The sequence below is a fragment of the Neoarius graeffei genome, chromosome 3 (assembly GCF_027579695.1).
Source record: "Neoarius graeffei isolate fNeoGra1 chromosome 3, fNeoGra1.pri, whole genome shotgun sequence".
In the NCBI taxonomy this organism is placed as follows: Eukaryota; Metazoa; Chordata; class Actinopteri; order Siluriformes; family Ariidae; genus Neoarius; species Neoarius graeffei.
Window position 1 is genome coordinate 54664266 of NC_083571.1, and position 26549 is coordinate 54690814.

Consider the following 26549-nt stretch of genomic DNA (forward strand, 5'->3'; position numbering starts at 1 on the left):
ACCCTGAGACTATACACTAAGCGGAAAGAGGGAGGCCGATGGCTAGTGAGCATCAAGACCACGGTCCAGGATGAAACATCGAAAATCCGAGAATACATCAGAAAGATGGCCCCAAAGGATGAACTGCTAAGTGAATGTCTCAGGCAGCAGAACGCTGATGAGAGCGCAGAGGAGGAGGAGGAACAGACAACCTGGAGGGACAAACCCCTACATGGCATGTACCACCGTCAGATAGAGGAAGTGGCTGATATCAAGAAATCCTACCAGTGGCTGGATAATGCAGGACTGACAGACAGCACAGAGGCACTAATCATGGCAGCACAAGAACAGGCCATAAGCACAAGAGCCATAGAGGCCAGGATCTACCAGAGTAGATCAGACCCAAGATGCAGACTGTGCAAAGAAGCCCCTGAAACAGTCCAGCACATAGTAGCAGGGTGTAAGATGCTAGCTGGATCAGCGTACATGGACAGGCACAACCAAGTGGCTGGGATAGTATACAGGAACATCTGCAACCAGTATGGAATAGAAGTACCCAAGTCCCAATGGGCCATACCACAGAAGGTGGCTGAGAATAACAGGGCCAAGGTTCTGTGGGACTTCAGCTTCCAGACTGACAAACAGATCCTGGCTAACCAACCGGACATAGTGGTGGTGGACAAAGAGCAGAAGAGGGTGGTGGTGATAGATGTGGCGATCCCAGCTGATACCAAAATCAGGAAGAAGGAACATGAGAAACTTGAGGAGTATCACGGGTTGAAAGAGCAGCTGGAACGGATGTGGAAGGTCAAGGGTTGCGTGGTCCCCGTGGTAGTGGGGGCACTTGGGGCAGTAACCCCCAAACTGGGAGAGTGGCTCCAGCAAATCCCAGGAACAACATCTGAAGCCTCAGTCCATAAGAGCGCAGTACTAGGAACATCGAAGATACTGCGCAGAACCCTCAAACTCCCAGGCCTCTGGTAGAGGACCCGAGCTTGAGGATGACATGGATACCACCCCCCCACCCCACCCCCCGCTGGGGGTGAGAAGGAGATTTTATATATATATATAAAATGCCTTTATTGCCACTATTCACATGTACAATGAGATTAAAGCATCTTCAATAACAGTGCAAACAGCGTGGAGAGAGAGAGAGAGAGAGAGAGAGAGAGGGGAAGGGGGGAAGGGAGGAAAGGGGGGGTGTAAGGGGGTAAGGTGCACAGTCTGAGGTGTATGTGTTGTGTTACACATTATGGAGTGAGGTATTGCACATATAAAGTATTGCACAGAGACAGTCACATTATAAATTATTGCACGAGAGAGTCACATTATAAGATAAATGTGGCAGGGGGGCGTGGTCAAGCACCGGTCTGTGACAGGAGGGTGGAGTTGGGGAAGGTAAGTGGCAGAATCGCTTCACCTGAGTGTCATTAACCTGTGTTTTGTGTGTGTTCTCCCCAGTAAACCGCCCTACTTAAGGAGGGAAAGGGAGAGCGGAAGGGAGCTTCTTCCCTGGCAGAGCCGACAGTGTGTGTGTGTCTCTCTGCCTGCGTGGTTTAAAAACATTGTTAGACTGAAAAGTTCAGCAATAAAGCCATCTGGAAAACCTTGATCTCTGTCCTGCCGTCCTCTGTGCTCCACCCACACGCTATTCTCGCTACAGTGGTGCCGAAACCCGGGAGCAAGGTGGAGCATCAGTCCTGCAGCCCCATGGAATCCTCCCCGTTCGCAGACTTGGTCCACGCCCTCGCCACGGCTCAGCAGAGCCAGCACCAGGCACTCGTCACGCTCCGGAAGGAGCAGGAGCTCCGCTTCGAAGCCCTGGTGCTGGCTCAACAGGAAGATCGAGAGGCGTTCCGGCGTCTCCTCGCGTCGGCGGGGTCCACCAGCGCCCCGGCCGCGGGCCCGTCTCCCCTCACCTTAACTAAGATGGGCCCGCAGGACGACCCCGAGGCTTTCATCACGTTGTTCGAGCAGGTCGCAGAAGCCTCGGGGTGGCCGATGGAGCAGCGCGCGGCACCCTCCTGACGGGAGAGGCGCAGCTGGCCGCACTACAGCTCCCCGCCGATCGCTGGCTGGCCTACGCCGACCTTCGCCGGGCTGTCCTCCAGCGCGTGGGGCGCACGCCGGAGCAGCAGCGCCAGCGCTTCCGCGCGCTGCGGATGGAGGAAGTCGGCAGCCCGTTCGCGTTCGGCCAGCAGCTCCGGGACGCCTGCTGGCGGTGGCTGAGGGCCGAAGATCGCGACGCCGAGGGAATCAATCATCGACCAGGTGGCGCTGGAACAGTTCACCGCCCGCTTACCAGCCGGAACCGCGGAGTGGGTCCAGTGCCACCGCCCGGCGTCGCTGGATCAGGCCGTGGGACTGGCGGAGGATCATCTGGCGGCTGCTCCGGCGGCAGGACAACCACCAACATCGTCTTCTCTCTCCTCTCCTCTCTCTCTTTCTCTCCCCCCTCCTCCCGTGTCTCGTCCTCGCCCCATTCCCCCACCACGGAGGCGGGGTCCGGCTCCACCCCAGCCGGCCCACCACACCCGTGGTGCCCTCCCGTTTCTCCCTTCTGTGTCTGTCTCTCCCCCCCCTCAGGTGAGTGAGCCTCAGAACACAGCTGCAGAGGGGAGGCCTGGGCCGGTTTGCTGGCGCTGCGGGGAACCGGGCCACCTGCAGCAACAGTGTGCAGCGATGGAGGTGGGGGCGGTGGTGCGGATCCCCGACGCGCCAGAGGCTGCCCTCGATCGGGCCGGAGCGTATCGCATACCGGTAAGTGTACAAGGGGCTACATATCAGGCGTTGGTGGATTCAGGTTGCAATCAGACCTCAATCCGCCAAAGCCTGGTGCAAGACGAGGCATTGGGGGGAGCACAAGGGGTGAAGGTGTTGTGTGTGCACGGGGATATTCACAGCTACCCGTTGGTGTCGGTCCACATATATTTCAGAGGGGCAAAATCAATAGTGAAGGCGGCGGTTAATCCTCGCCTTACCCACTCTTTGATCTTGGGGACTGATTGGCCGGGATTTCGGGGTTTGATGGCACGCCTAGTAAAGAGTGGGTCCTGCCGGTTGATGGGGGAGGGTCCCGGTGTCGCTTTGGCTGGAGCGGCGGTCGCAGAGCCGTCTACGTCATCTCCGCGACAGAGTGAGGAGCCCCCGGCCCCTCCTCTTTCTATTGGGGAATCCCTCACAGATTTCCCACTGGAACAATCGCGAGACGAGACTCTGCGACACGCGTTTGACCAAGTGAGAGTAATCGATGGTCAAACGCTCCCGCCGAACGCCACCCCGCCCTTCCCCTATTTTTCCATTTTGAAGGATAGGTTATACCGAGTGACGCAGGACACTCAGACGAAAGAGCGGGTCACCCAGTTGTTAATTCCAAAGAGCCGCCGGGAATTGGTATTCCAGGCGGCTCACTTTAATCCCATGGCTGGACACCTCGGGCAGGATAAGACACTCGCCCAGATAATGGCCCGATTCTATTGGCCGGGGATTCGCGGCGACGTCCGTAAGTGGTGTACGGCGTGCCGCGAATGCCAGTTAGTAAATCCAGCAGCCATTCCAAGAGCGCCCTTGCGCCCCCTACCATTAATCGAGACCCCGTTCGAAAGAATTGGGATGGATCTCGTCGGGCCATTAGACCGGTCAACACGTGGGTACCGCTTTATATTAGTTCTGGTGGACTATGCAACGCGATACCCGGAAGCGGTGCCTCTTCGCAATATCTCAGCACGCAGTATTGCAGAGGCCCTCTTCCACGTTATCTCCCGGGTTGGAATCCCGAAAGAGATTCTGACTGACCAGGGCACCTCGTTTATGTCACGAACACTGAGCGAACTGTATGGGCTACTGGGTATTAAGCCGATCCGCACCAGCGTTTATCACCCACAGACGGACGGTTTAGTTGAACGGTTCAATCGCACCCTCAAGAATATTATCAAAAAATTCGTAAGTGAGGACACACATAACTGGGATAAGTGGCTCGAACCCTTGCTGTTTGCAGTGCGAGAGGTCCCCCAAGCCTCCACGGGGTTCTCCCCATTTGAATTATTATATGGGCGTAAGCCGCATGGCATCTTAGATGCACTGCGGGAAAATTGGGAGGAGGGACCTTCACAGAGCAAAAACGAAATTCAGTACGTTATGGATCTGCGCGCAAAACTCCACACGCTCACCCACCTAACTCAGGAGAATTTGCGCCAGGCCCAGGAACGGCAAACCCGCCTGTACAACAAGGGCACGCGCCTTAGAGAGTTCACTCCGGGAGATAAAGTACTCGTCCTGTTGCCCACGTCGAGCTCCAAATTAATCGCCAAGTGGCAAGGACCCTTCGAGGTCACACGGCGAGTCGGGGACGTCGACTATGAGGTTAGGCGAACGGACAGGGAAGGGACGCTACAGATCTACCACCTCAATCTGTTAAAACTCTGGAAAGAGGAAGTCCCCGTGGCGTTGGTGTCGGTAGTTCCGGAGAAGGCGGAGCTGGGGCCGGAGGTCCAAAAAGGGACATTGGCATCTCGTACCTCTCCGGTCCCCTGTGGAGACCACCTCTCCCCGACCCAACTCATGGAGGTCGCCCAGTTGCAGGCCGAGTTTTCGGATGTATTCTCGCCCCTGCCCGGTCGCACTAACCTCATAGAACACCACATAGAGATGCCCCCAGGGGTGGTAGTGCGCAGCCGTCCTTATAGATTACCCGAACACAAAAAAAAGGTAGTTCGGGAAGAACTTCAGGCCATGCTCGAAATGGGCATCGTCGAGGAGTCCCACAGTGACTGGAGCAGCCCGGTGGTCTTAGTTCCTAAGGCCGACGGCTCGGTCCGGTTCTGTGTGGACTATAGAAAAGTCAACGCGGTGTCTAAATTCGACGCGTACCCAATGCCTCATATTGATGAGCTGCTCGATCGACTAGGCACGGCTCGCTTTTACTCGACACTGGATTTGACGAAGGGATATTGGCAGATCCCCTTGACTCCATTATCCCGGGAGAAAACGGCCTTTTCCACACCGTTCGGCTTACACCAGTTCGTCACACTTCCGTTTGGGCTGTTTGGGGCGCCCGCTACGTTTCAGCGGCTGATGGACCGGGTCCTCCGGCCCCACCCCACCTACGCGGCTGCTTACCTAGACGACATCATTATTTATAGTAATGACTGGCAGCGGCACCTGCAACACCTGAGGGCCGTCCTTAGGTCGCTGAGGTGGGCGGGGCTCACAGCCAACCCGAAGAAGTGTGCGATTGGGCGGGTGGAAGTATGGTATCTGGGCTTCCACTTGGGTAACGGGCAGGTGCGTCCCCAAATTAATAAGACAGCAGCGATTGCGGCCTGCCCGAGACCCAAGACCAAAAAGGGGGTGAGGCAGTTCCTGGGGCTGGCTGGCTATTATCGTAGGTTTATACCTAATTATTCGGACGTCACCAGCCCGCTGACTGACCTCACTAAAAAGGGGGCGCCAGATCCGGTCCAGTGGACGGAGCAGTGCCAGCGGGCTTTCTCTGAGGTAAAGGCTGCACTGTGTGGGGGGCCACTTTTGCACTCCCCTGACTTCTCTCTCCCCTTTTTGTTACAGACGGATGCGTCGGACAGAGGGCTGGGGGCCGTTTTGTCCCAGCAGGTGGGGGGAGAGGACCGCCCAGTGTTATACATCAGCCGGAAGCTGTCAGTGCGTGAGGGGCGCTACAGCACTATCGAAAAAGAGTGCCTGGCCATCAAGTGGGTGGTCCTCGCCCTCCGTTACTACCTGCTGGGGCGCTCTTTCACCCTCTGTTCGGACCACGCGCCCCTCCAGTGGCTCCACCGCATGAAGGATGCCAACGCGCAGATCACCCGTTGGTATCTGGCGCTCCAACCTTTCAACTTCAAGGTGGTCCACAGGCCGGGGGCGCAGATGGTCGTGGCGGACTTCCTCTCCTGTCGGGGGGGGGGGGGGGGGAGTCGGCTGCGGGCCGGACGGGCGCCCGGCCTGAGTCGGGCGGTGGGGGTATGTGGCAGCGGGAGCGTGGTCAAGCACCGGTCTGTGACAGGAGGGTGGAGTTGGGGAAGGTAAGTGGCAGAATCGCTTCACCTGAGTGTCATTAACCTGTGTTTTGTGTGTGTTCTCCCCAGTAAACCGCCCTACTTAAGGAGGGAAAGGGAGAGCGGAAGGGAGCTTCTTCCCTGGCAGAGCCGACAGTGTGTGTGTGTCTCTCTGCCTGCGTGGTTTAAAAACATTGTTAGACTGAAAAGTTCAGCAATAAAGCCATCTGGAAAACCTTGATCTCTGTCCTGCCGTCCTCTGTGCTCCACCCACACGCTATTCTCGCTACAATAAAATATTACACATTTATGAAGTATTGCAAGGTAAGGTAAGGTGCACAGACTTGGTGTATGTGCTGTGTGTAAGGTACACAGTCCTGAGGTGTATGTGTTGTGTGTAAGGTGCACAGTCCTGAGGTGTATATGTTGTGTGTAAGGTGCACAGTCCTGAGGTGAATGTGTTGCGTTTCACATTATGGAGTGTGGTATTGCACATTATAAAAGTATTGCATAGAGAGTCATCTTATAAAGTACTGCACATTATAAATTAGTAAAATAGTAAAATAAATAGACTTAAAGTCAGAGCATATCCGAGTTCAGCTCTGCTAAGGCAGCGGGAGGTGTAAATGTCCATCAGGGAGGGGAGAGGGCAGCCAATGATCTTCTGTGCTGCCTTAACTACCCTCTGGAGCCTCTCCCTGTCTACAGCAGTGCAGCTGCCGTACCATACTGTAATACAGTACATTAGCAGGCTCTCGATGGATGAGCGGTAGAAGGTCAGCAGCAGGTTGGAGCTTAAGTTGTACTTCCTGAGGACTCTCAGGAAGTGTAGCCGCTGCTGAGCCTTCTTAATGACTGCTCTAATGTTTGCTGACCAGGAGATGTCAGTGGAGATGAAGACACCGAGAAACCGGAAGGTGTGGACCCTCTCCACATACACGTTGTTGATGTAGAGGGGGCTAGGTCAGTGCTGTGCTTCCTGAAGTCAACAATGAGCTCTTTGGTTTTCTTGGTGTTCAGAGCGATGTTATTTTCTGAACACCAGGCTGCCAACTTCAGGACCTCCTCTCTGTAGGCTGCCTCGTCTCCCTTTGAGATGAGTCCAACCACTGTGGTGTCGTCAGCAAACTTGACGATAAGGTTGTTGTTGTTGTGGGTCGGACTACAGTCGTGGGTGTAGAGGCAGTACAGGAGGGGGCTCAGCACACAGCCCTGTGGAGAGACGGTGCTCAACGTGCGGGTGGAGGAGAAGTGGGGGCTAAGTCTCACAGTCTGGGGCCGGTTAGTAAGAAAGTCCTTTAACCAGGCACATGTGGGGGGGGGAGGCAGAGAGTGTCCAGTTTTCTAATAAGGATGTCCGGGATTATTGTATTAAAAGCTGAACTGTAATCCACAAAGAGTATGCGGACGTAGCTCTGCTGCTGCTCCAGGTGATTTAGCGCAGAGTGGAGAGCTATGGCAATGGCGTCCTCTGTGGATCTGTTTGTGCGATATGAGAACTGGTAGGAGTTGAAGTCTGGGGGGAGGTGGTCCTTGATGTACTGAAGAACTAGTCTCTCGAAGCACTTCATGATTACCGGGGTGAGGGCCACAGGATGGTAATCATTCAGGCTGGTGACGGGAGACTTCTTCGGCACTGGGATTATTGTTGCAGATTTTAGGCAGGGCGGGATGACTGCCTGAGCCAGGGAGAGGTTAAAGATCCTGGTGAAGGTAGGGGCGAGCTGGTGGGCACACGCTCTGAGCACCTTACCAGGTACACCATCTGGGCCGGCAGCTTTCTTGGGGTTCACTGCCCGGAGCACCCGTCTGACATCGTGCTCCTGTACAGTGAAAGGAGTGGTGTAGGAACTGTGTGGTGGTGGGGGCAGGGCAGGAGCAGATGAGTGCTGCTGAGATGTTTCAAAGCGAGCAAAGAAGTGATTTAGCTCCTCTGCTAGCAGCGCACTCCAGTCTCCTGTTGGCGCATCACAGTCTTTGAAGTTTGTGATGTCCTGAATGCCCTGCCACACCTCCCGTGTGTTGTTGCTGGACAGGTGGGACTCTATGCGCAGCCTGTGGTCTGCCTTGGCTTTATTTATTCCTCTTTTCAGATCAGCTAGAGCAGCTCTGTACAGAGCTCTATCACTTGACCTGAAAGCAGCATCGTGAGCCCTGAGGAGTGAGCGGACCTGGCTGGTCATCCAGGGTTTCTGGTTTGGGAAGAGCCAGATGTTTTTATCCACTGTCACATTCCCGATGCAGAACTTGATATAGTCCAGCACCGTTCCTGTGAATGTCTCCAGCTCCTGGTGTTCAAATAAGTCCCAATCTGTCTGTTTAAAGCAGTCCTGTAGTTTGGAGAGTGCGTTGTCAGGCCAGGTTGTGATAGTCCTTGTGGTGGGCCTGGCTCTGCGTCTGAGGGGGGTGTAGGCTGGGGAGAGCAGGAGGGAAAGATGGTCTGACTGGCCAAGGTGGGGGAGAGGTATGGCTCTGTACACATGCTTGATGTTGGAGTTGATATATATAACACACACACAGTGCCTTGCAAAAGTATTCATCCCCATTGGTGTTTGTCCTGTTTTGTTGCATTACAAGCTGGAATTAAAATGGATTTTGGGAGGGTTAGCACCATTTGATTTACATAACATGCCTACCACTTTAAAGGTGCACAATTTTTTTTATTGTGATACAAACAATAATTTAGATGAAAAAACAGAAATCTGGAGTGTGCATAGGCATTCACCCCCCCAAGTCAATACTTTATAGAGCCACCTTTTGCTACAATTCCAACTGCAAGTCTCTTGGGGTATGTCTCTATTAGCTTAGCACATCTAACCACTGGGATTTTTTCCCATTCCTCAAGGCAAAACTGCTCCAAATCCTTCAAGTTAGATGGATTGCGTTGGTGTACAGCAATCTTCAAGTTATGCCACAGCTTCTCAACTGAATTGAGGTCTGGGCTTTGATTAGGCAATTCCAAGACATTTGAATGTTTCCCTTTAAACCACTCCAGTGTAGCTTTAGCAGTATGTTTAGGGTCATTGTCCTGCTGGAACATGAACCTTCATCCCAGTCTCAAACCTCTGGCCAACTCAAACAGGTTTTCCTCCAGAATTGCCCTGTATTTAGTGCAATCCATCTTTCCTTCAGTCCTGACCAGCTTTCCTGTCCCTGCAGATGAAAAACATCCCCACAGCATGATGCTGCCACCACCATGCTTCATTGTAGGGATGGTGTTCTCAGGGTGTTGGGTTTGTGCCACACATGGCATTTCCCATGATGGCCAAAAAGTTCAATTTTTGTCTCATTTGACCAGAGAATCTTCTTCCATGTGTTTGAGGAGTCTGCCACATGCTGTTGGGCAAACTCTAAATGTGATTTTTTTTTTTTGTTTAAGCAAAAACTTTTTTCTGGCCACTCTTCTATAAAGCCCTGCTCTGTGGAGTGTAGGGCTTAAAACAGTCCTATGGACAGATACTCCCATCTCCGCTGTGGATCTTTGCAGCTCCTTCAGTGTTTTCTTTGTTGTTTTTGTTGCATCTCTGACTCATGACCTCCTTGCCTGGTCTGTGAGTTTTGGTGGGTGGCCTTCTCTTGTCAGGTTTGTAGTGGTGCCATATTCTATCCATTTTGTTAGAATGGATTTAATGGTGCTCCCTGGGATATTCAAAGTTTGGGAAATATTTTATAACCCGACCCTGATCTATACTTCTCCACAACTTTGTCTCTGACCTGTTTGGAGTGCTCCTTGGTTTTCATGTTGCTTGCTTAGTAGTGTTGCAGAGTCAGGGTCCTTCCAGAACAGGTTGATTTATACAGACATCATGTGACAGATCATGTGACACTTTGATTGCACACAGGTGGATCTTAATCAACTAATTATGTGACTTATGAAGTGAATTTATTGGACCAGCTCTTATTTAGGGGTTTCATACAAAGGGGGGGGGGGGGGGGGAATACCTACAGTATGCACACTCCAGATTTCTGTTTTGTCATCTTAATTACTGTTTGTGTCACAATAAAAAAAAAATGCACCTTTAAAGTGATCGGCATGTTGTGTAAATGAAGTGATGCTAACCCCCCAAAAATCACTTTTAATTCCAGCTTGTAATGCAACAAAACAGGACAAACACCAAGGGGGATGAATACTTTTGCAAGGCACTGTGTGTACACACACACACACAAGTCATGCAGGTCAACCCATCCACCTGCTGTTTTTTGCAGTTCTCTAAACAGCCGATCCCTTGACAGCAGCTCAATGCATAAAATCATGCAGATACAAATCAAGAGCTTCAGTTCATGTTCACTTCAAACATCAGAATGGGAAAAATTGTGATTTCAAAGTGTAACTTTCACTGTGGCATGGGTGTTGGTGGCAGATGGACTGGTTTGAGTGTTTCAGAAACTGCTGATCTCCTGGGGTTTTCACACACAACAGTCTCTAGAGTTTACACAGAATGGTGTGAAAAACAAAAAAAACATTGAGTGAGTGACAGTTCTGTGGGTGGAAATAAACGCCTTGTTGATAAGAGATGTCAGAGGAAAATGGCCAGATTGGTTCGAGCTGCCAGGAAGGATATAGTAACTCATATGGCCCTTTTCCACTACCCTTTTTCAGCTCACTTCAGCTCGCTTCAGCTCGCTTCAGCCCGACACGGCTCGCGTTTCGACTACCAAAAACCAGCACGACTCAGCTCGCTTCAGCCCTGCTTAGCCCCTAAAACTCGCATCGTTTTGGAGTGGGGCTGAAGCGAGCCAAAGCGAGCCGAGTGAGGCTGGGGGCATGAGCAGACACTCCCCTGTGCACTGATTGGTGAGGAGGAGTGTCCTCACATGCCCACACACGCCCCGCGAGCGCGCTGGGATCTGTAAACACCGCAAACCCGGAAGGAGAAGAATTACGAATTACGAGAATTTCTGAAGCCTTATGCGCCTCGCCTCATCTATACGCTCTTGCCAGTATCTGTTGGCGTTGTCGGTGACAACAAGCCACAGCACCAAGACCAGCAACACTAACGACTCCATGTCCTCCATGTTTATTGTTTACTATTCGGGTCATGAGACTACCGCTTAAAAGCTCACTGATGTCACTGTTTGCGCTGCTTAACGACATCACCTGACATCCACCCACTTTCGCTAACTCCACCCAATGTGTCCACCCACTTCCAGCCAGCACGGTTCAGCGCGGTTGTAGTCGAAATGCAACTCCAACAGCCCCGCTCAGCCCGACTCAGCATGGCACGGCTCAGCCCGACTCAGCCACGTTTGTAGTTGAAAAGCGGCAATATAATCACTCTTTACAACCATGGTGAGCAGAAAAGCATCTCAGCATGCAACAGCAGAACACCACGTTGGGTTCCACTCCTGCCAGCCAAGAATAGGATTCTTAGAATCAAGACTAAGGTCCTAATAAAGTGGCCAGTGAGTGTGTACATATATATATATATATGCTTGTTATCCTGTTGTGTTTACCTGTCCTAAGTCTAGTTCCTGGTTAGCTTGTTATGTATACCTTGTGGTGTCTTTGTATCTTTGAAAAGTCTTATTTGTTGCTCAAAGTCTGGGCCTTGTTTCATTATCATCTCTTTGATAACATTGAACTAAATCCAGCTGAAACTGACACCCTCTAAATTTGCTCGTCATTTTGATAATGTGGTTATGGTCATTTAAAAACAAACAAACAAACAAACAAACAAACAAACCCTCTGAACTCTCAAAGTGCAAACATTCTAGAACGTATGTGTGGTACGTAACAAATTTTTATTGATTTCCTACCAATGTAGTGGGTAGATATTTGTGTTAACTGTTGTATTGCATCTAACCTATTGGGGCTACTGACTATCAGTGTAGATTAGACAAAGTTAGCTTATACATGTAGTTCACTTAGAAATGTAAGAGTCAGCTGCGTTATTTGCCATGGTTCGTATTTGTGATTTTATTTTGTAATCACCCACTAAATATTTGTTCTTTTATCTCCAATAGTAATTTATTTATTTATTGTAGCCTTAATCAAGCTACTTAAGCTGGTGAATTAGAGTACATTAGCAAGCTGGCTGGATTATAGTTTGGTTACGAATGTAGCAAGGTTATCATTAATTATTTTTACTTACAGTTTCTGACAAAAAAAAAAAAGCTTAGTTTGATGCCTATGAAATTTCACACTGATGGGAGATTTTGGGCCAACATATCAGAGAGTACTCTCCATCACCATCATCAAGTCACCAAACGAGGTCATATCTTTTGTGTGAATAATGTTCATTCTTCTAGTACAGTTCCAGAGAGCTGTAGAACCTATGCCAGGGTGCAGTAAAGCTGTTCTGGTTGCTTGCTGTGCTTTAACACCTTATTCGGACATAATGTGTCATTTATTACCTCATCCAGGACGGAGTCCACCAGGGGGTGAAGTATTGTTTTCGGTCAGGTTTCTTTGTTAACGATATTACGGGAAAACAGCTGGATCAATCTTCATGAAACTTTCAGGATAGATGGGCATTGGTCTCAAATAGAACCTCTAGCTTTTTGAGGGTCATCTGGTCAAGGTCACCAAAAGGGTTGAAATCATTTTTGTTGTGGCTACTGCCTCATCTAGAGGCTCTAGCCACTATGTCATCATGCTGTAAGAATGTAAGAGTGTAACAGTCGCGAACTGCGCATGTGCATACACATGTTCCGATTAAAATGGCCAATGAGTGTATACAATTCAGTTCACCATTCGAAATAAAGGACTAGACTGAAGAAATCACTTTCAGACATGTTTATGCTTATTACTGAGGGAAAGTGCGTTCCGCTGAGCTCTAGCGCTGGGCCATTTCTGGGAAATAAGAGTTTGGGTCATGGCGACAGTGTGTGTGTGTCAGCCTCGGTTTAGAGGTTTTAGTTTCGAAAACTGTAAGAGGTAAGAGGAGAATAATATAAAGTACAGACACTTGGTATATTTTACTTCTATGATTTTTAAATTGTTCATTTTTGGATTATGCTTCTTTTTGTGGCTACTGCCTCATAGAGTAAATATATATATGCTATATTTACTGTATGGACATGGTATCAGAAAACAATTTTATTTATGAGCAGTAGCCACATGTACCCATAGGGTACCTACTTTTTTCACGATATCTTCCTTCAGATTAATAATAAGTGCTACTGGGCAAGGTTTGTTTTGCCTGGTCACACTCGTTTGTAAATATTATTCAGAATCTACTATTTTGACTGTACAATAATTTACCATGCACTATTTTTAATTGAATTCAATTTTAAATTGCTCTTTTAAAATAATATACTGTACAACCAACTGTAATGCCGTACATGTTTGGGGCTCCATCTGAAAGGCCAACATTTCTTCTAAAACCAATTTTATTTTGTATTTGTAGCCAGGTGGTAAATTTCATGTAACACCTCCAGCTCATACCGGGTTAAAAAGAGTGATTTTCATGTTTCTTGTGCATATATTCATTTATTTGTTGATGGAAGGTTCTTTTGTAGTTTTTCATTTCAGCACCCAGGTGGCAGGGTCACGCATGCACGCAGTTTGGGCGCCCAGTGTATCTTGGGTTTTTCGTTTTTGTTTTTGGAGCTGTTGGGAGAGTGGCACGGTAGCGAGCACTGATTGTGCATCATGTGAAATAAAGAGGTAAAGATTATGAAAACTGGTGGAAACATGATGTACAACGGTCAAATTATGGCTATGTTCATCTCGTAACCGGATGATATGTTATAGACGAGATTGACGTTGGATGTCGGGAGATCTGGTGAAACAGCTGACGTCCGTATTTCCAGGTGTTAGGAAGACATCTGTGTGTCAAGAGTCTGAAGATGTGCGCTCCCCGGTGAAGCCCGTGTTTTTTTTATTGGAGTCTGTATTTTGGAATGTAAGTGTAAAAAATTGAACTGTACATTTCAGAATAATGCCATATTATGTGGGGAATGTATATTTATATTTTTGCTTTGTTTTCTTTGTCAGTGCACCTAAGCCCACTGCCATATTATTGTCTGATTTATATAATTTTTTGTGTTACTTTTTTCATCATATTTTGGGGTAATATAATAATAAAACTGGTTGGGCCTTTTGTCAGTTCGCACTCAACAAACCTTACCACCCCTCACAATAAAAGAACCTCAAAGAAGTAATTGTGTCCTGTGTTGGTCTCAGTTCTGCAGGCTACACATTTCTAGAGATGAAGATTCATATTTCACACGTTATCATCAAGGCATATGGGAAACAAATTAGCTTTCATTCAGTCAAAATGTATTCCATAGTTAAAAGCTAGTTGCCCTCGTGGAACTGGCAAGGACCAGAGACAAGTGTGTAGGAGACGTATGTGATAACACCTCTTACTACAGACACCCTATGTGTGTGACATCTGCTCACAGCATTCATGTTAATGATCAAAGTGAGTGTGTGCTGTTTGTGAGATGGAACGTCCTCAGTCCTCTTCTCTTCATCTTATCAGGGTGGTTACAGCTGAGTGTGTGCACACACTGGACACGCATTGCTGAGAAGATGCAGCTGTTAGGAAGATGAAGTTCCAGGCTGGTAGCTGAAGCCAATCTTGTTCTGCTGTCAGCATGATGGTGCTGATTACAGAGCAGTAGCCCACCAACCAACATTAAACCAGCAGATACCTGCTTCTTAAGCAAACACTCAAACCAGTGCTGGAAAGTGGAGCACTTGAGAGGTGCTGACTTTTTACTGCAAATTAGAGGAGAGCCATTAGACTCACCTCCTTTGGTTCTACTTCCTGATTCAGTGACTATGAAGCAATGAGAACAGAGGTCCCTGACTGAGATACAAGGCTTTATCAGAGTACATCGTAGCCTAAAGCCATCTTTCACAACAGCACAAGAAAACTATTTGAAAAGGTGTCGTGGGATCAAATCACAGAAAAGTAATAGAAAATGCAACGAAGGGCAGACAAAAAAATTGACATACTAACAACAAATTTCCTGAAAAGTGGTGTCTAACATTTCCCGCCTTGGTGTGGTCACAATTCTCAGGTGTCCAAGGTGCCTTAAAAGGCAGCCTTGACCTCAAAGGGGCCAATAAATATCTCAGAAAAGAAGGTATTATTGATAAAGGATTATTTGGTTTCAGAGGTGGACAGTAACGAAGTACATTTACTTGAGTACTGTACTTAAGTACACTTTTTGAGTATCTGTACTTTACTTGAGTATTAATTTTTTTGTCAACTTGTGACTTTAGCTTCACTACATTTGAAAGACAAAAATATCGTACTTTTCATTCCACTGCATTTCTATCAAGGTCCTCATTACTCATTACTATGAAGTGGCTTTGAAAGTGGATGTTTTTTTCTTTTCTTTTCTAAAACATGATTGTTTTTTTTTTTCGCAGGTGACACTGAGAGCCTGTCAGTAATCACTAAGGTCACATCACGTCCATAGACTGTATACAATAAAGTTCAATGATTTCTCTGCAGCATTATGTGACCATAATCAGTTGATAGCAGAATGGAAGGAGGTGGTTCTTCTGGGGAATGCACACACCCATGGCTATAGCTAGCACTCATATTTGAGTTTTCTGAAAGGAATAAAGAGTTGTTTCGTTTTAAATGTTTGCTTTGTTTGCCTAAAATGAACCACATCACAGCCTACACAAATTTGCTGTCCAACCTGTGGAAGCATATTGAGGTATGTAAACATTTTATTCCAAGAGAAAGCTTGCAATGAAATTTTGTGCTTTAGAGCTAGCGATAACATTGCAATAGCTATGCAGTCTGGTTAGTTAAATGACTTTCTATGGATTTTCCGACCAAGTTGCCATAGCCTGGTCCATGGCTAACGTTAACACATAGCTAGTTAACTTGGACACTGTTAGCATGTAAACATGGAGTTACGCTAACAGAAATAACGTTAACTTATCTGAAGTCCTTTCAGGAATGTTTTAGCCTAATCTTGCCAAATAAACAAAATGTAGAAATGTTTCTTTTCTAGTAACGTTAGCTACCCAATATGATTGAGTTTGAAAATATTTTACTAGCATGTCAGGTGGAGCTTCACTGACCAGCTACGGTAGCTTAACATTAAACCACCATGATTCCACAGGCAGATTCATATGTGCATGAATATATATACTTACGTGCACGTGCATACACACACATACACATGAGACCTGTGAGATGGACAGTATTGTACTAGTCAGTCACAATAAATTGTTGGCATTTTTTGTTTTGATGTCAGATGATGGTCTTGCTTTTTTTTTTTTTGTCTTGCTTAAAGCAGTGTTGCTGTTGGGTAGCTCGAGGTGTGGACCTGGGTTTTAATCAGGTTGGATTGTCCTTTTTATTTTCTGAGCAAGCTGCATTTACAGCTATTCCACTGTCTTCCTGATTAACATACACATACATGTGTGCACACACTGCCACAGCTGGGTCAGAACCCTACGGTGCCATGCTGCTTTGTGGGGGTGGGAAAGAGTGTCACAATTTTTTTTTTTTAATGAAAATGATAATGGCTCTTTCTCAGTTCAATTGTATTTCATTTTGTAACATTCTACCAGGTGTTTATTCTACAAGTTAGTCAGTAAATCCAGTCTGTTGCTTCAGAGGCATTAGTTTTTGTAAGTGTTGTGTCAATAATACATCAATGCACTGGCAGAAAATGTACTTTTAATACTTAAGTATTTTTAAAAGCAAGTACTTCAGTACTTTAACTTAAGTAAAAATTTGACTGTACAACTTTCACTTGTATTGGAGTAACATTTGACCAGTGGGATCTGTACTTTGACTTAAGGCCCGGTCCCACTGGCCGATGGACACAAAACGTATGCAAAAAGGACACAGCGGACGAGCAAAATTTCGGGGGTGGCTCTATCCGTTTTCATCCGCTCCAGAAATGGACAAAATTGGCGAAAATTTGCAAAAACAGAACGGAAAAGAACGGACGTGGGTAGTATATAGCGGGGATGTTAAACGCATGTTCATAGGAAGCCTAGCGGATGAAAGCAGATGGAAGTGGATGACAGCTCCGAAGGGGTTACCGGTGATAACTGAGAAGCGGACGCATAGCAGAAAGAGCGGATGCATAGCGGATGAAGGGGATGCATCACGTACGCCTAACGGAAACAAAGGGGATGTTGCGCGGATGTATATCGGATGCAGACCGTTCACTGCGCATGCGGGGGGTATGAATTGCGTCTGCTCCGCGGATATAAAGGGATGCAGCACGCACGCCGTCAGCATAAAGTGGAAAGACGTGCTGGCGGCTACATTGATACATCTCTACTGAGATCCAGATGATTTTCTCCCCCTTTTTATACAAAATATCGATTGTCCGCTAGGTGTCCTTCTACATACTCTAGACATACTCCAGACATCCTAAATATACGAGATACATCCCAGATATAAACGCTTTGTCCGTTTTGAATACTTTATATACGAGATGCATACGCTTACATCCTTTCTATTTCCGTGCTACTAACAATGAATAGACGTTTCATGTACCTTATCTTTCCTCCCTCTTTCCGTTTTCAGCTGCAGCGGATGTGAGTTGCGAGGATGCCCAGAGGATGCAGAGAGGATACAGCAGACGTTTAACGGATGATAACGGACATAGAACGTTTGTTGCTCGTATATGTCGCGGATTTACATCGTACACGGCGGAAAGTTCATCCGTTCTAAAAGTTTTGTGCAGCTCAAAACTTTTTGCGCAGATGAAATCACAGTGGACAGATGCTCGATGGATAGAGCGTATGAAGCACGTATGCAATGAGTACACAACGGATGCATAGCGTTTTCCAACGGATGGCAAAGATTTTTTTACGTTTTACATCCTCTTTGCATCCGTAAGTGCAGTGGGACCGGGCCTTAAGTAATGAAGTTGGGTACTTTGTCCATCTCTGTTTGGTTTGCCCTCTGAGGAGATCATTAAAGGTGATGCATAGATCCCTACAGCAGCATTTCCTTTTTACAACCCCAAATCAGAAAAAGTTGGGACAGTACAGAAAATGCAAATAAAAAAAAAAAGAAAGAAGTGATTTCTAAATTGACTTGTATTTCATTGCAGACAGTATGAACCCAAGATATTTCATGTTTTGTCTGGTCAACTTCATTTCATTTGTTAATATACATCCATTACTGCATTTAAGACCTGCAACACATTCAAAAAAAAAGTTGAAATGGGGGTAATTTAGGGCTAGTAATGAGGTAAAACAATGAAATAATGATGTAATTTGAAACAGGTGATGTCAACAGATGATTATAATATAATTTGGTACAAAATCCATATCCAGGAAAGACCTAGTCTTTGAGGAGCAAAGATGGACAGAGGATCTCCTGTTTGGCAACAAATGCATGAGAAAATTATTGTAATTTTTAAAAACACTGTTGCTCACAGAAAGATCTGAAGGGACTTGGATATTTCACCCTCAGTTCAAAGACATGCAGTTAGGTTAACATGGGGAGGCCATGGCCTGAGGTTGGGCTGAAGTGCCCTTGAGCAAGGCACCTAATCCTCAATTGCTCCCTGGGCGCTGTAGCATAGCTACACTGCTCTGGGTATGTGTGTGTGTGCTCATTGCTCACTTGTGTGTGTTCACTGCTTCAGATGGGTTAAATGTAGAGGTTAAATTTCAGTGTGCTTAAGTCTGTGCTTGAGTGTGAATGTAATAAATAAAGGCTTCTTGGCTATGGTGCATAATATCAAACAATTCAAGGAATCTGGAGGAATTTTGGTGCATAAAGGGCAAGGGCCCAAGCCTAAGCTGAACACCCATGATCCCTAATCCCTCAGATGGCACTGCATCAAGGACCATCATTCATCTATAGGCGCTATAACCACATGGGCTCGGGATTACTTTGGCAAGCCTTTGTCAAGCTCTACAATATAGAGTTACGTCCACAAATTCCAGTTAAAAACTTTACGGTACAAAAAGGAAGCCTTATGTTCACTGTGTCCAGTAGCACCATCGACTTCTCTGGGCTCGGAGGCATCTGGGATGGACCATCACACAGTGGAGATGTGTATTGTGGTCAGATGAATCAGTAGTCCAGGTCTTTTTTTTTTAAAGAAATGGACACTGTGTGCTCCGGACCAAAGACGAAAAGGACCATCCAGACTGTTACCAGCAACAAGTCCAAAAGCCAGGGTCTGTCATGGTATGGGGTTGTGTCAGTGCTCTTAGCAAAGGTAACCTACACTTTTGTGATGGCAGCATTAATGCAGAAATGTACACTGAGATCTTGGAGCGACATATGCTGCCTTTAAGACGACATCTTTTCCAAGGAAATTCCAACAAGACAATGCAAAACCACATTCTGCACACATTACAAAGGCATGGCTGTGGAAGAAGAGGGTGCCTGTCCTCTCTGTCCCCAACAGAGAATGTGTGGAGAATTTTGAAACAATAAATATGACAATGATGACCCTGTACTTTTGCACACCTTAAGACTTTGTTTTACCAGAAAAATGGGACAAAATAACACCTGAAACACTTCATGACTTGGTGTCTTCAGTCCCGAAATATCTTTTAAGTGTTGTGAGAAGGAATGCAACATTAAAAAAGTTGTAAATGCTTTACTGTCCCAACTTTTTTGAAATGTGTTGCAAGAATCAAAATTGAAATGTGTTTATTTTGAAAAACTAATAAAATTCATGAGGTAAAACATCAAATAATATGTTGTACATTTTTGAGTGTAATGTAGGTCAAAGATGATTTACAAATCATTGTTTTCGGTTTTAATTTCAATCTCAACATACTGTCCCAACTTTTTCTGATTTGGGGCTGTAGAAAAAATTACAAGCAGCTACTCTTGGTGTTCATCTTGGAGGATAAAGCATAACCAATGTGTTCTCTCAAATACTTGATGCCTAGTCTGGCTAACGCAACTTCAAAGCTCTGCGAGCATTGGTCTGGCATAGATATTAAGCCCAACCGTTTCCCAAAGCGCGTGGTTGACCCGCCTCCCTGAAATGCCTCAGTTTGCTACTGGTCGAAGCCAGAAAAGGCTGTGATGAAGCTTAAACCAATCACATCACTCTTTCCTCTGACGTATGTGACGCGACGGAAACTGCTTGAGTAACAGGAAGAAGAAGGAGGAGCTGAAGAGGAAGAGGACGATAATAGCGCGATCAAAGGCGAGACGACCACAACGATAGGATTCTCGCTGAGCCCCATTGATTTGGCTACCAGCGGGGCTAACTGGTAGATTAAACTCTTACCGAAGCCGGTCGGGAGCAAGGCGAAAACGTCCTTCCTTTCAATAACTACCTCCAGGGCTGCTCTTTGCTCCGTTTTCAATGAGAACTTCCCATTGAATGCTTTCAATACAGCATCTACCGCTGTGTCAAAGGCTTGCCGCTGCTCCATGTTCATAATGTTTCTAGTGAATGAAGCACTTCCGGCATAGATTCTGTAAACAATCTATGGCTTCCAGTCGCAGTTCTACTACGTCACTGCCTTGAACACGCCTCTACCCAGGGCCGTTGGAGATGCTCAAAGTTGATTGGCTCCCGATTTTTCGGGAGCTTGGAAGAGCTGGAGATAGCTTGCCTTGCCAGACTAAGTTCGCAACAGCCCCCCGTGTTGCGTCACACTTAGGATGGGCGGACCCAGGCTACTTGATGCCACCACATCTTTACAATGTCATGGTTTTCTGTTCTAAGATGAAGCATACCCCAAAAATCTTTGCAAAGGGAGCAATTTGTGCAATGATGAGTTATGAGTTTGAATCCCATGCCACTGAGCAAGACCCTTAACTCTCATCTGCTCAGCTCAATTGTAATTCACTTTGGATTAAAGCATCAACCAAATGAATAAATGTAAAGGTAAGAAACAGAAAGAAAAAAGTACCTTGGTGAGGTCACAAATCCTGAGTAGATCATTCTGGGCTTTGCCTCTCTGCACTCGCTCACGCTCTCGAGCCACATCTTCATCTTCTTCTCCTGCAGATCTCGGCAGCCCAGTGATTAACCTGCACCATGTCATTCCATAATAGTGTTAGGTTTGTGCAACAATGATTGTAGCTGTATTTTTAAATCTTTATGTCTCCTATATGAATCAGGATTCGCTAATGGAGCAATAATGGCTGTCAAAACAGGACAACCACAGAAACCCAGTTTTGACAAGCTATTGAAATACTTTCCCTTCATCTTCTAACAATCTACTGCTGTGAATCAGTTTTTTCATAACTTAGTCAATAACCATAACTTCATTTTTTGTTGCAAGTGCTTTAAATAGTAATATTAGGACGTGAGATGACAGCAAATTGTGCGTTTCATTTGATGTCTGTCAACTACGACCTAAAAATCAGCATTCACAAGGGATTTCCTGTGGAGTTCATTAAACTTTTTTTGTTTTAATTCTTGTCAATAAAGCATTCATATGTTTTGAACTATTTTAAATATAATTTAAATATGCAAGAAAATATTAAAGGCGATATTTGACGCAACTCATTATTTGTCGTCCAGAGCTGAAAGCAATGACTGTACTTAAAAATATACGAAACTAATAACCATGAGATGTGGTGGGATTTGAGGCTAGAATTTCCATCCTCTCAAAACCATACTTCAATGCAGTTCTTAGACCAGTTCTTAGCTATGTCATTTCTTGCGCTTTCATCGGTACTGGTGAAGCAAAATACACAATTTTGTCGGAAAATCTTTGTTGGCGGTAGTGTACACCTATATAATGACTTAGTGTTTTTTTTTTATCTCTATCGATAATAAAACTTGTAACTCCATTTATGAGAAATCCTTGTTTGTCAATGTTGAACTTAATGATGAAAGTGTTTGATTAATGGCCATGTTTGATGCACACAACTTTAAAATCGCACCATACTGCGCTGCCTGGAATATGTGATGTGATGTGGTTCAGTCCCGCATCGCATTGTCATAGTCATGACATAAAAAATATATATATTCAAAGCAGATTCTCTTTATTTGTGTGCATTATTAGGATACCAAACTTACATATCTTGCTGAAGGATGGTCTTGGCCAATATCTTTCTACTTGAAAGTTCAGAATTCAATCCTAGTGTCCCACTTTGTGTTTCCATTAACAAATCTGTCCTCATGTCTTGTGTTTGTGGGTCCAGAACTCACCTGGGTTTACAGAAGAACTTGTACTGGATGAGGAGGGTGAAGCCAAACATGACTACACCCTGTATTGTCATGGCAAACAAATTCTTCCCCACCATGTTCCAGCTCAGGGGATCTTCAAACCTGTCCTCTCCTGAGAAAGACATATAGAAAAAAGTATACCTGAGCAGGCATGTGCCTGTATTTAACATACTATCTCTTGTATCAATATGCAGTACTGTATGAACTATGTAGCTAGTATCACTTGACATACTGCTACCCGACAGTAACTTAGCAACTAGATGAGATTGCATCACTTCTGTGCAGAAGTTATTGTGACCAAATATGTGTTCATGTTAAGTGGGTGAAGACAAAAATGATGCTATGACTTGGTGGAGAAAAGCTTTAAGGCAATCATAAACCACTTCGTCTTTAATTTTGGGACAATACAGTAATTCGATAATTTGCATAAATAGGACATTTTCTCATCTGTAATAAGTATTCCACTGTCATAGCCAGTTGCGACCTAATGAGCTTCTCATCTCATTCTCATTATCTCTAGCCGCTTTATCCTTCTACAGGGTCGCAGGCAAGCTGGAGCCTATCCCAGCTGACTATGGGCGAAAGGCGGGGTACACCCTGGACAAGTCGTCAGGTCATCACAGGACTGACACACAGACAACCATTTACACTCACATTCACACCTACGGTCAATTTAGAGTCACCAGTTAACCTAACCTGCATGTCTTTGGACTATGGGGGAAACCGGAGCACCCGGAGGAAACCCACGCGGACACGGGGAGAACATGCAAACTCAGCACAGAAAGGCCCTCGCCGGCCACGGGGCTCGAACCCGGACCTTCTTGCTGTGAGGCGACGGCGCTAACCACTACACCACCGTGCCGCCCCCTAATGAGCTTTTCAAGAATAACTGAGAAAGGTACTAAGGTTAAACATAGCTTTTTCTTCAGTCAATTCCAGAAATAGGTTTGTGTTCCAATGAGGTGACAGTTATATTCTCAATTACCACTCCATTACTGCCTCACAGTTCTAGTGTCTTGGGGTTTGATCGTGATTTCTGGGTACTGTCTAAGTATTTTCTTCCTCTGTGTTTCTTGTGAGCAATCCCGTTTCCACTTACCTGCCAGAAGTGTTCTTTTAGATAGACCAAGTACTCAAAATTGTACCTCAATGTGAATGCCTATATTTATGTTTTTTCAGGGGAATTTGCCATAAGGGGCTGAGAGTCACTTAAGGTAGGACTCAAATGCATAAAATTAGACTGTTGTTTCTTTAAAGGGGACATATTATGGAGAACTCACTTTTTCAGTGCTTGTGCACATACATTTGGGTATCTGGAGTGCCTACTAAAAAACAAACTCTGAAATAAGACACCCAGTCAGTTTCTTTTGTTCTGCCTATTTCAGAAAACATCTGCATCAACAAGCCATTCAGATTTGACTCCACTATCCTTGACTTGCATGTGACATCAAAACAAAATAGAAACCCGAATGTCGGCCATGTAGGTGGATATACAACTGTGGGGTCAAGCGACATTCCATACAAAACATAGTCACGCGTGCGTGACTCTTTGTTTTTCCACTACTTTAAGTGTTCTTTAAGCTATGCCATATCTTTGTGCTGTATATGGTTGTGCTCACAACAGTACTCGTGACTGGGGTACATTCCGATTTTTTAGAATTCCATCCGTGATTCGGAAAGAGGGCGAGGAAACTCTGAGGCTTAGTACGGAGAGGAGATGAGGGGATCAGGACACTTCGTCCAATGACCGTTTCATCCAACAGTTAATACATTTCGTTCAAAGCCTTTTTCATATGCACTATCAATAATTTTATATTCCAGGTCTGGTGTTCGTGAATGAAAGCCCCGCGAGAGCGCTGCTTCATGTCTAAAGATTTAATACGATCCAGCTGGCTTTAAAAATGAATAACTCGGCCAACAGAGCTCAAAGTGAAGCCAAATTTTACAGGCACCTCCCTCAAAGCATCCCCCTTCGAAAGAGCACGGTCTCGGGTTGGTAGGACTGCACCTCGACCTGGGATTCATGAATGAAGCCCCTGTGAGAGCGCTGCTCCGCGCCTAAAGATTTAATATGATTCAGCCAGAAACAGACAAACAAGCGAGCAGCCTGCAATGACAAAGGAGTTAACTCATCCCTGCATCAGCAAGTGGTATGGGCCGACATAATTACCCCCCCTTAGTACACTCTTTAGTGTCGAAGCTGCTTTGGTCAAATTCCGTTGAGAATTCCTCCTTTTTTCAAACAAACAAATACCTGAAATATAAAATAACAGTGTTTATGAAAAAGGCTTTGGACGAAATGTCTTAACTATTGGATGAAAAGGCATTGAACAAAATGACCTGTATTCGTACTCGATGGTCAGTAGAAGCGTCTTATCTTTAGAAAAGCCTGACTTTTTTAAATAATATGGGCCAAAACTACACATATCTATCTTCTCTTTGTATTGACTTCGCTTGATTGTTCAAATTGTGGTAATACTGAGAAAATTCAGCATTGTTTACAGACATGCTTTCAGCGGCTGCCATCCTAGTTGCTTTGTATATCCACCATCATGGTGGACACTCATGACGTAACACATTTTGATCACATGGTTGCAAGTCATCTATCGAATAAAGCTCATTAGAATTATGCTGCCCACTCATGGCTTGAGGATTGCCTTTATGAATGAATATTCATGAGGAAAGTGTTACCCAATTGGCCGGCAAGCGGTGGCTCATTATTGTTTAAAGGAACAGGCCATTCCTCAAATCAGCCATTTTGAACAGGACTGTTTAGACAGGGTGAGAAGGGAGCTGTGATGCTTTATCCTTGTGGTACTTTGATCAAAGCACATCACAGACATTTCATTAAGACCTCAGGGAACTGTTTCAACTTGTTGAAAAGGGGTATAATATGCATACTTGCCAAGTCTACCGATTCACGTGGTAGTCTTCCAATTTTGACAGGTGAATACTGCCTACCACTTTTAGCTCTAAAAAATACCGCATTACAGAATAATCAGTGAACTCTGTTGGATTTGCTTTTATACCCTCACTTCAGCTGTTTTTGGCTCAGGGGATGCATGTATAGAGCGTCAGAGTCATATTAAGTAAAGTCAAGAGCCAATGGAATGGCATGATAATGATGTTGAATCTAAATTGTATGGCTCTATTGTGCCATTCCACTGGTTTTTATTATAGTTCTAGCCAATCAGCAATGAGGTCACATATAACACATTGCACCAGTATTTGTAAAAACCAAACACACACTGGTCATCATGAAAAATTAAAACTCCAAAAAAAAAAAGATTTGCTATGACAACAAATTCAAGGTGACTTGGTTATCAAATCATCCAGCATTAAAGCATCAAGGCAAAGTGAGAAGCATATGTTTTGTGCAGTACATCGGTCTGATTTCTCGATCAATTTTCTTCAAATATGGCACTCAGAATGCAGGAGAATGCACCATTTTACACCCTTTTTTGTTTGTTTTATTTGCCTATTTATTTATTTATTATATATTTTTAAAAAAAAATTCTGGGGGTGGATGCTCCCGGACCCCCTTAGAAGGACACTGCTGCACCATGCAACCTGATCTACTGCTTTTCGTTCTCTGGGGGTTGGCAAGTATGAATATGTCAATGTTAAATCAATCAATAAATCATTATCAGAGTCCATGGTGAGGGGTAGAATACAGGCAGACGACAAAAATATAAAGTGATCCATAATTGTAGCACTGAAAATTAGGCAAAGGTCTAAATCAGGAAGTACACAGAACTAGAAAGCAGGGAATATAGGAAAACAGGAACCCCACAAGGCTTAGATTTCATGCCAAAAATGCATGGAAATACTCTGCAACTACAGCATATATTTCAAGACACAACAGTCTCCAAATTGAGAACATACCAAGCACAAAGCAGGGATGGAGAAGAAACATAAAATCATACCAAAAAACGTCAATGAAAAAAAAAAAGCACAGCAGTTGTCCGACACGACTATTATGCCGCTTTTCCACTACAAACGCGGCTGAGTCGGGCTGAGCCGTGCCGTGCTGAGTCGGGCTGAGCGGGGCTGTTGGAGTTGCATTTCGACTACAACCGCGCTGAACCGTGCTGGCTGGAAGTGGGTGGACACATTGGGTGGAGTTAGCGAAAGTGGGTGGACGTCACGTGATGTCGTTAAGCAGCGCAAACAGTGACATCAGTGATCTTTTAAGCGGTAGTCTCACGACCCGAATAGTAAACAATAAACATGGAGGACATGGAGTCGTTAGTGTTGCTGGTCTTGGTGCTGTGGCTTGTTGTCACCGACAACGCGGACAGATACTGGCAAGAGCGTATAGACGAGGCGAGGCGCATAAGGCTTCAGAAATTCTCGCAATTCGTAATTATTCTCCTTCCGGGTTTGCGGTGTTTACAGATCCCAGCGCGCTCGCGGGGCGTGTGTGGGCATGTGAGGACACGCCTCCTCACCAATCAGTGCACAGGGGAGTGTCTGCTCACGCCCCCAGCCTCACTCGGCACGGCTTGG

General features: G+C 45.8%; 1 protein-coding gene across 1 annotated transcript in view; it reads right to left on the reverse strand.

The window, feature by feature from the left end:
• Positions 1–26549, reverse strand: part of LOC132882575 (phospholipid-transporting ATPase ABCA1-like) — a 340951-nt gene that overhangs the window by 38221 nt on the left and 276181 nt on the right. Inside the window, exons 40-41 of the mRNA XM_060915668.1 lie at positions 22023–22152; positions 20773–20893 (exon numbers count right to left, since the gene is read on the reverse strand). Coding sequence (XP_060771651.1) covers positions 20773–20893; positions 22023–22152 — 251 coding nt within the window. The remainder of the gene's footprint in view (positions 1–20772; positions 20894–22022; positions 22153–26549) is intronic.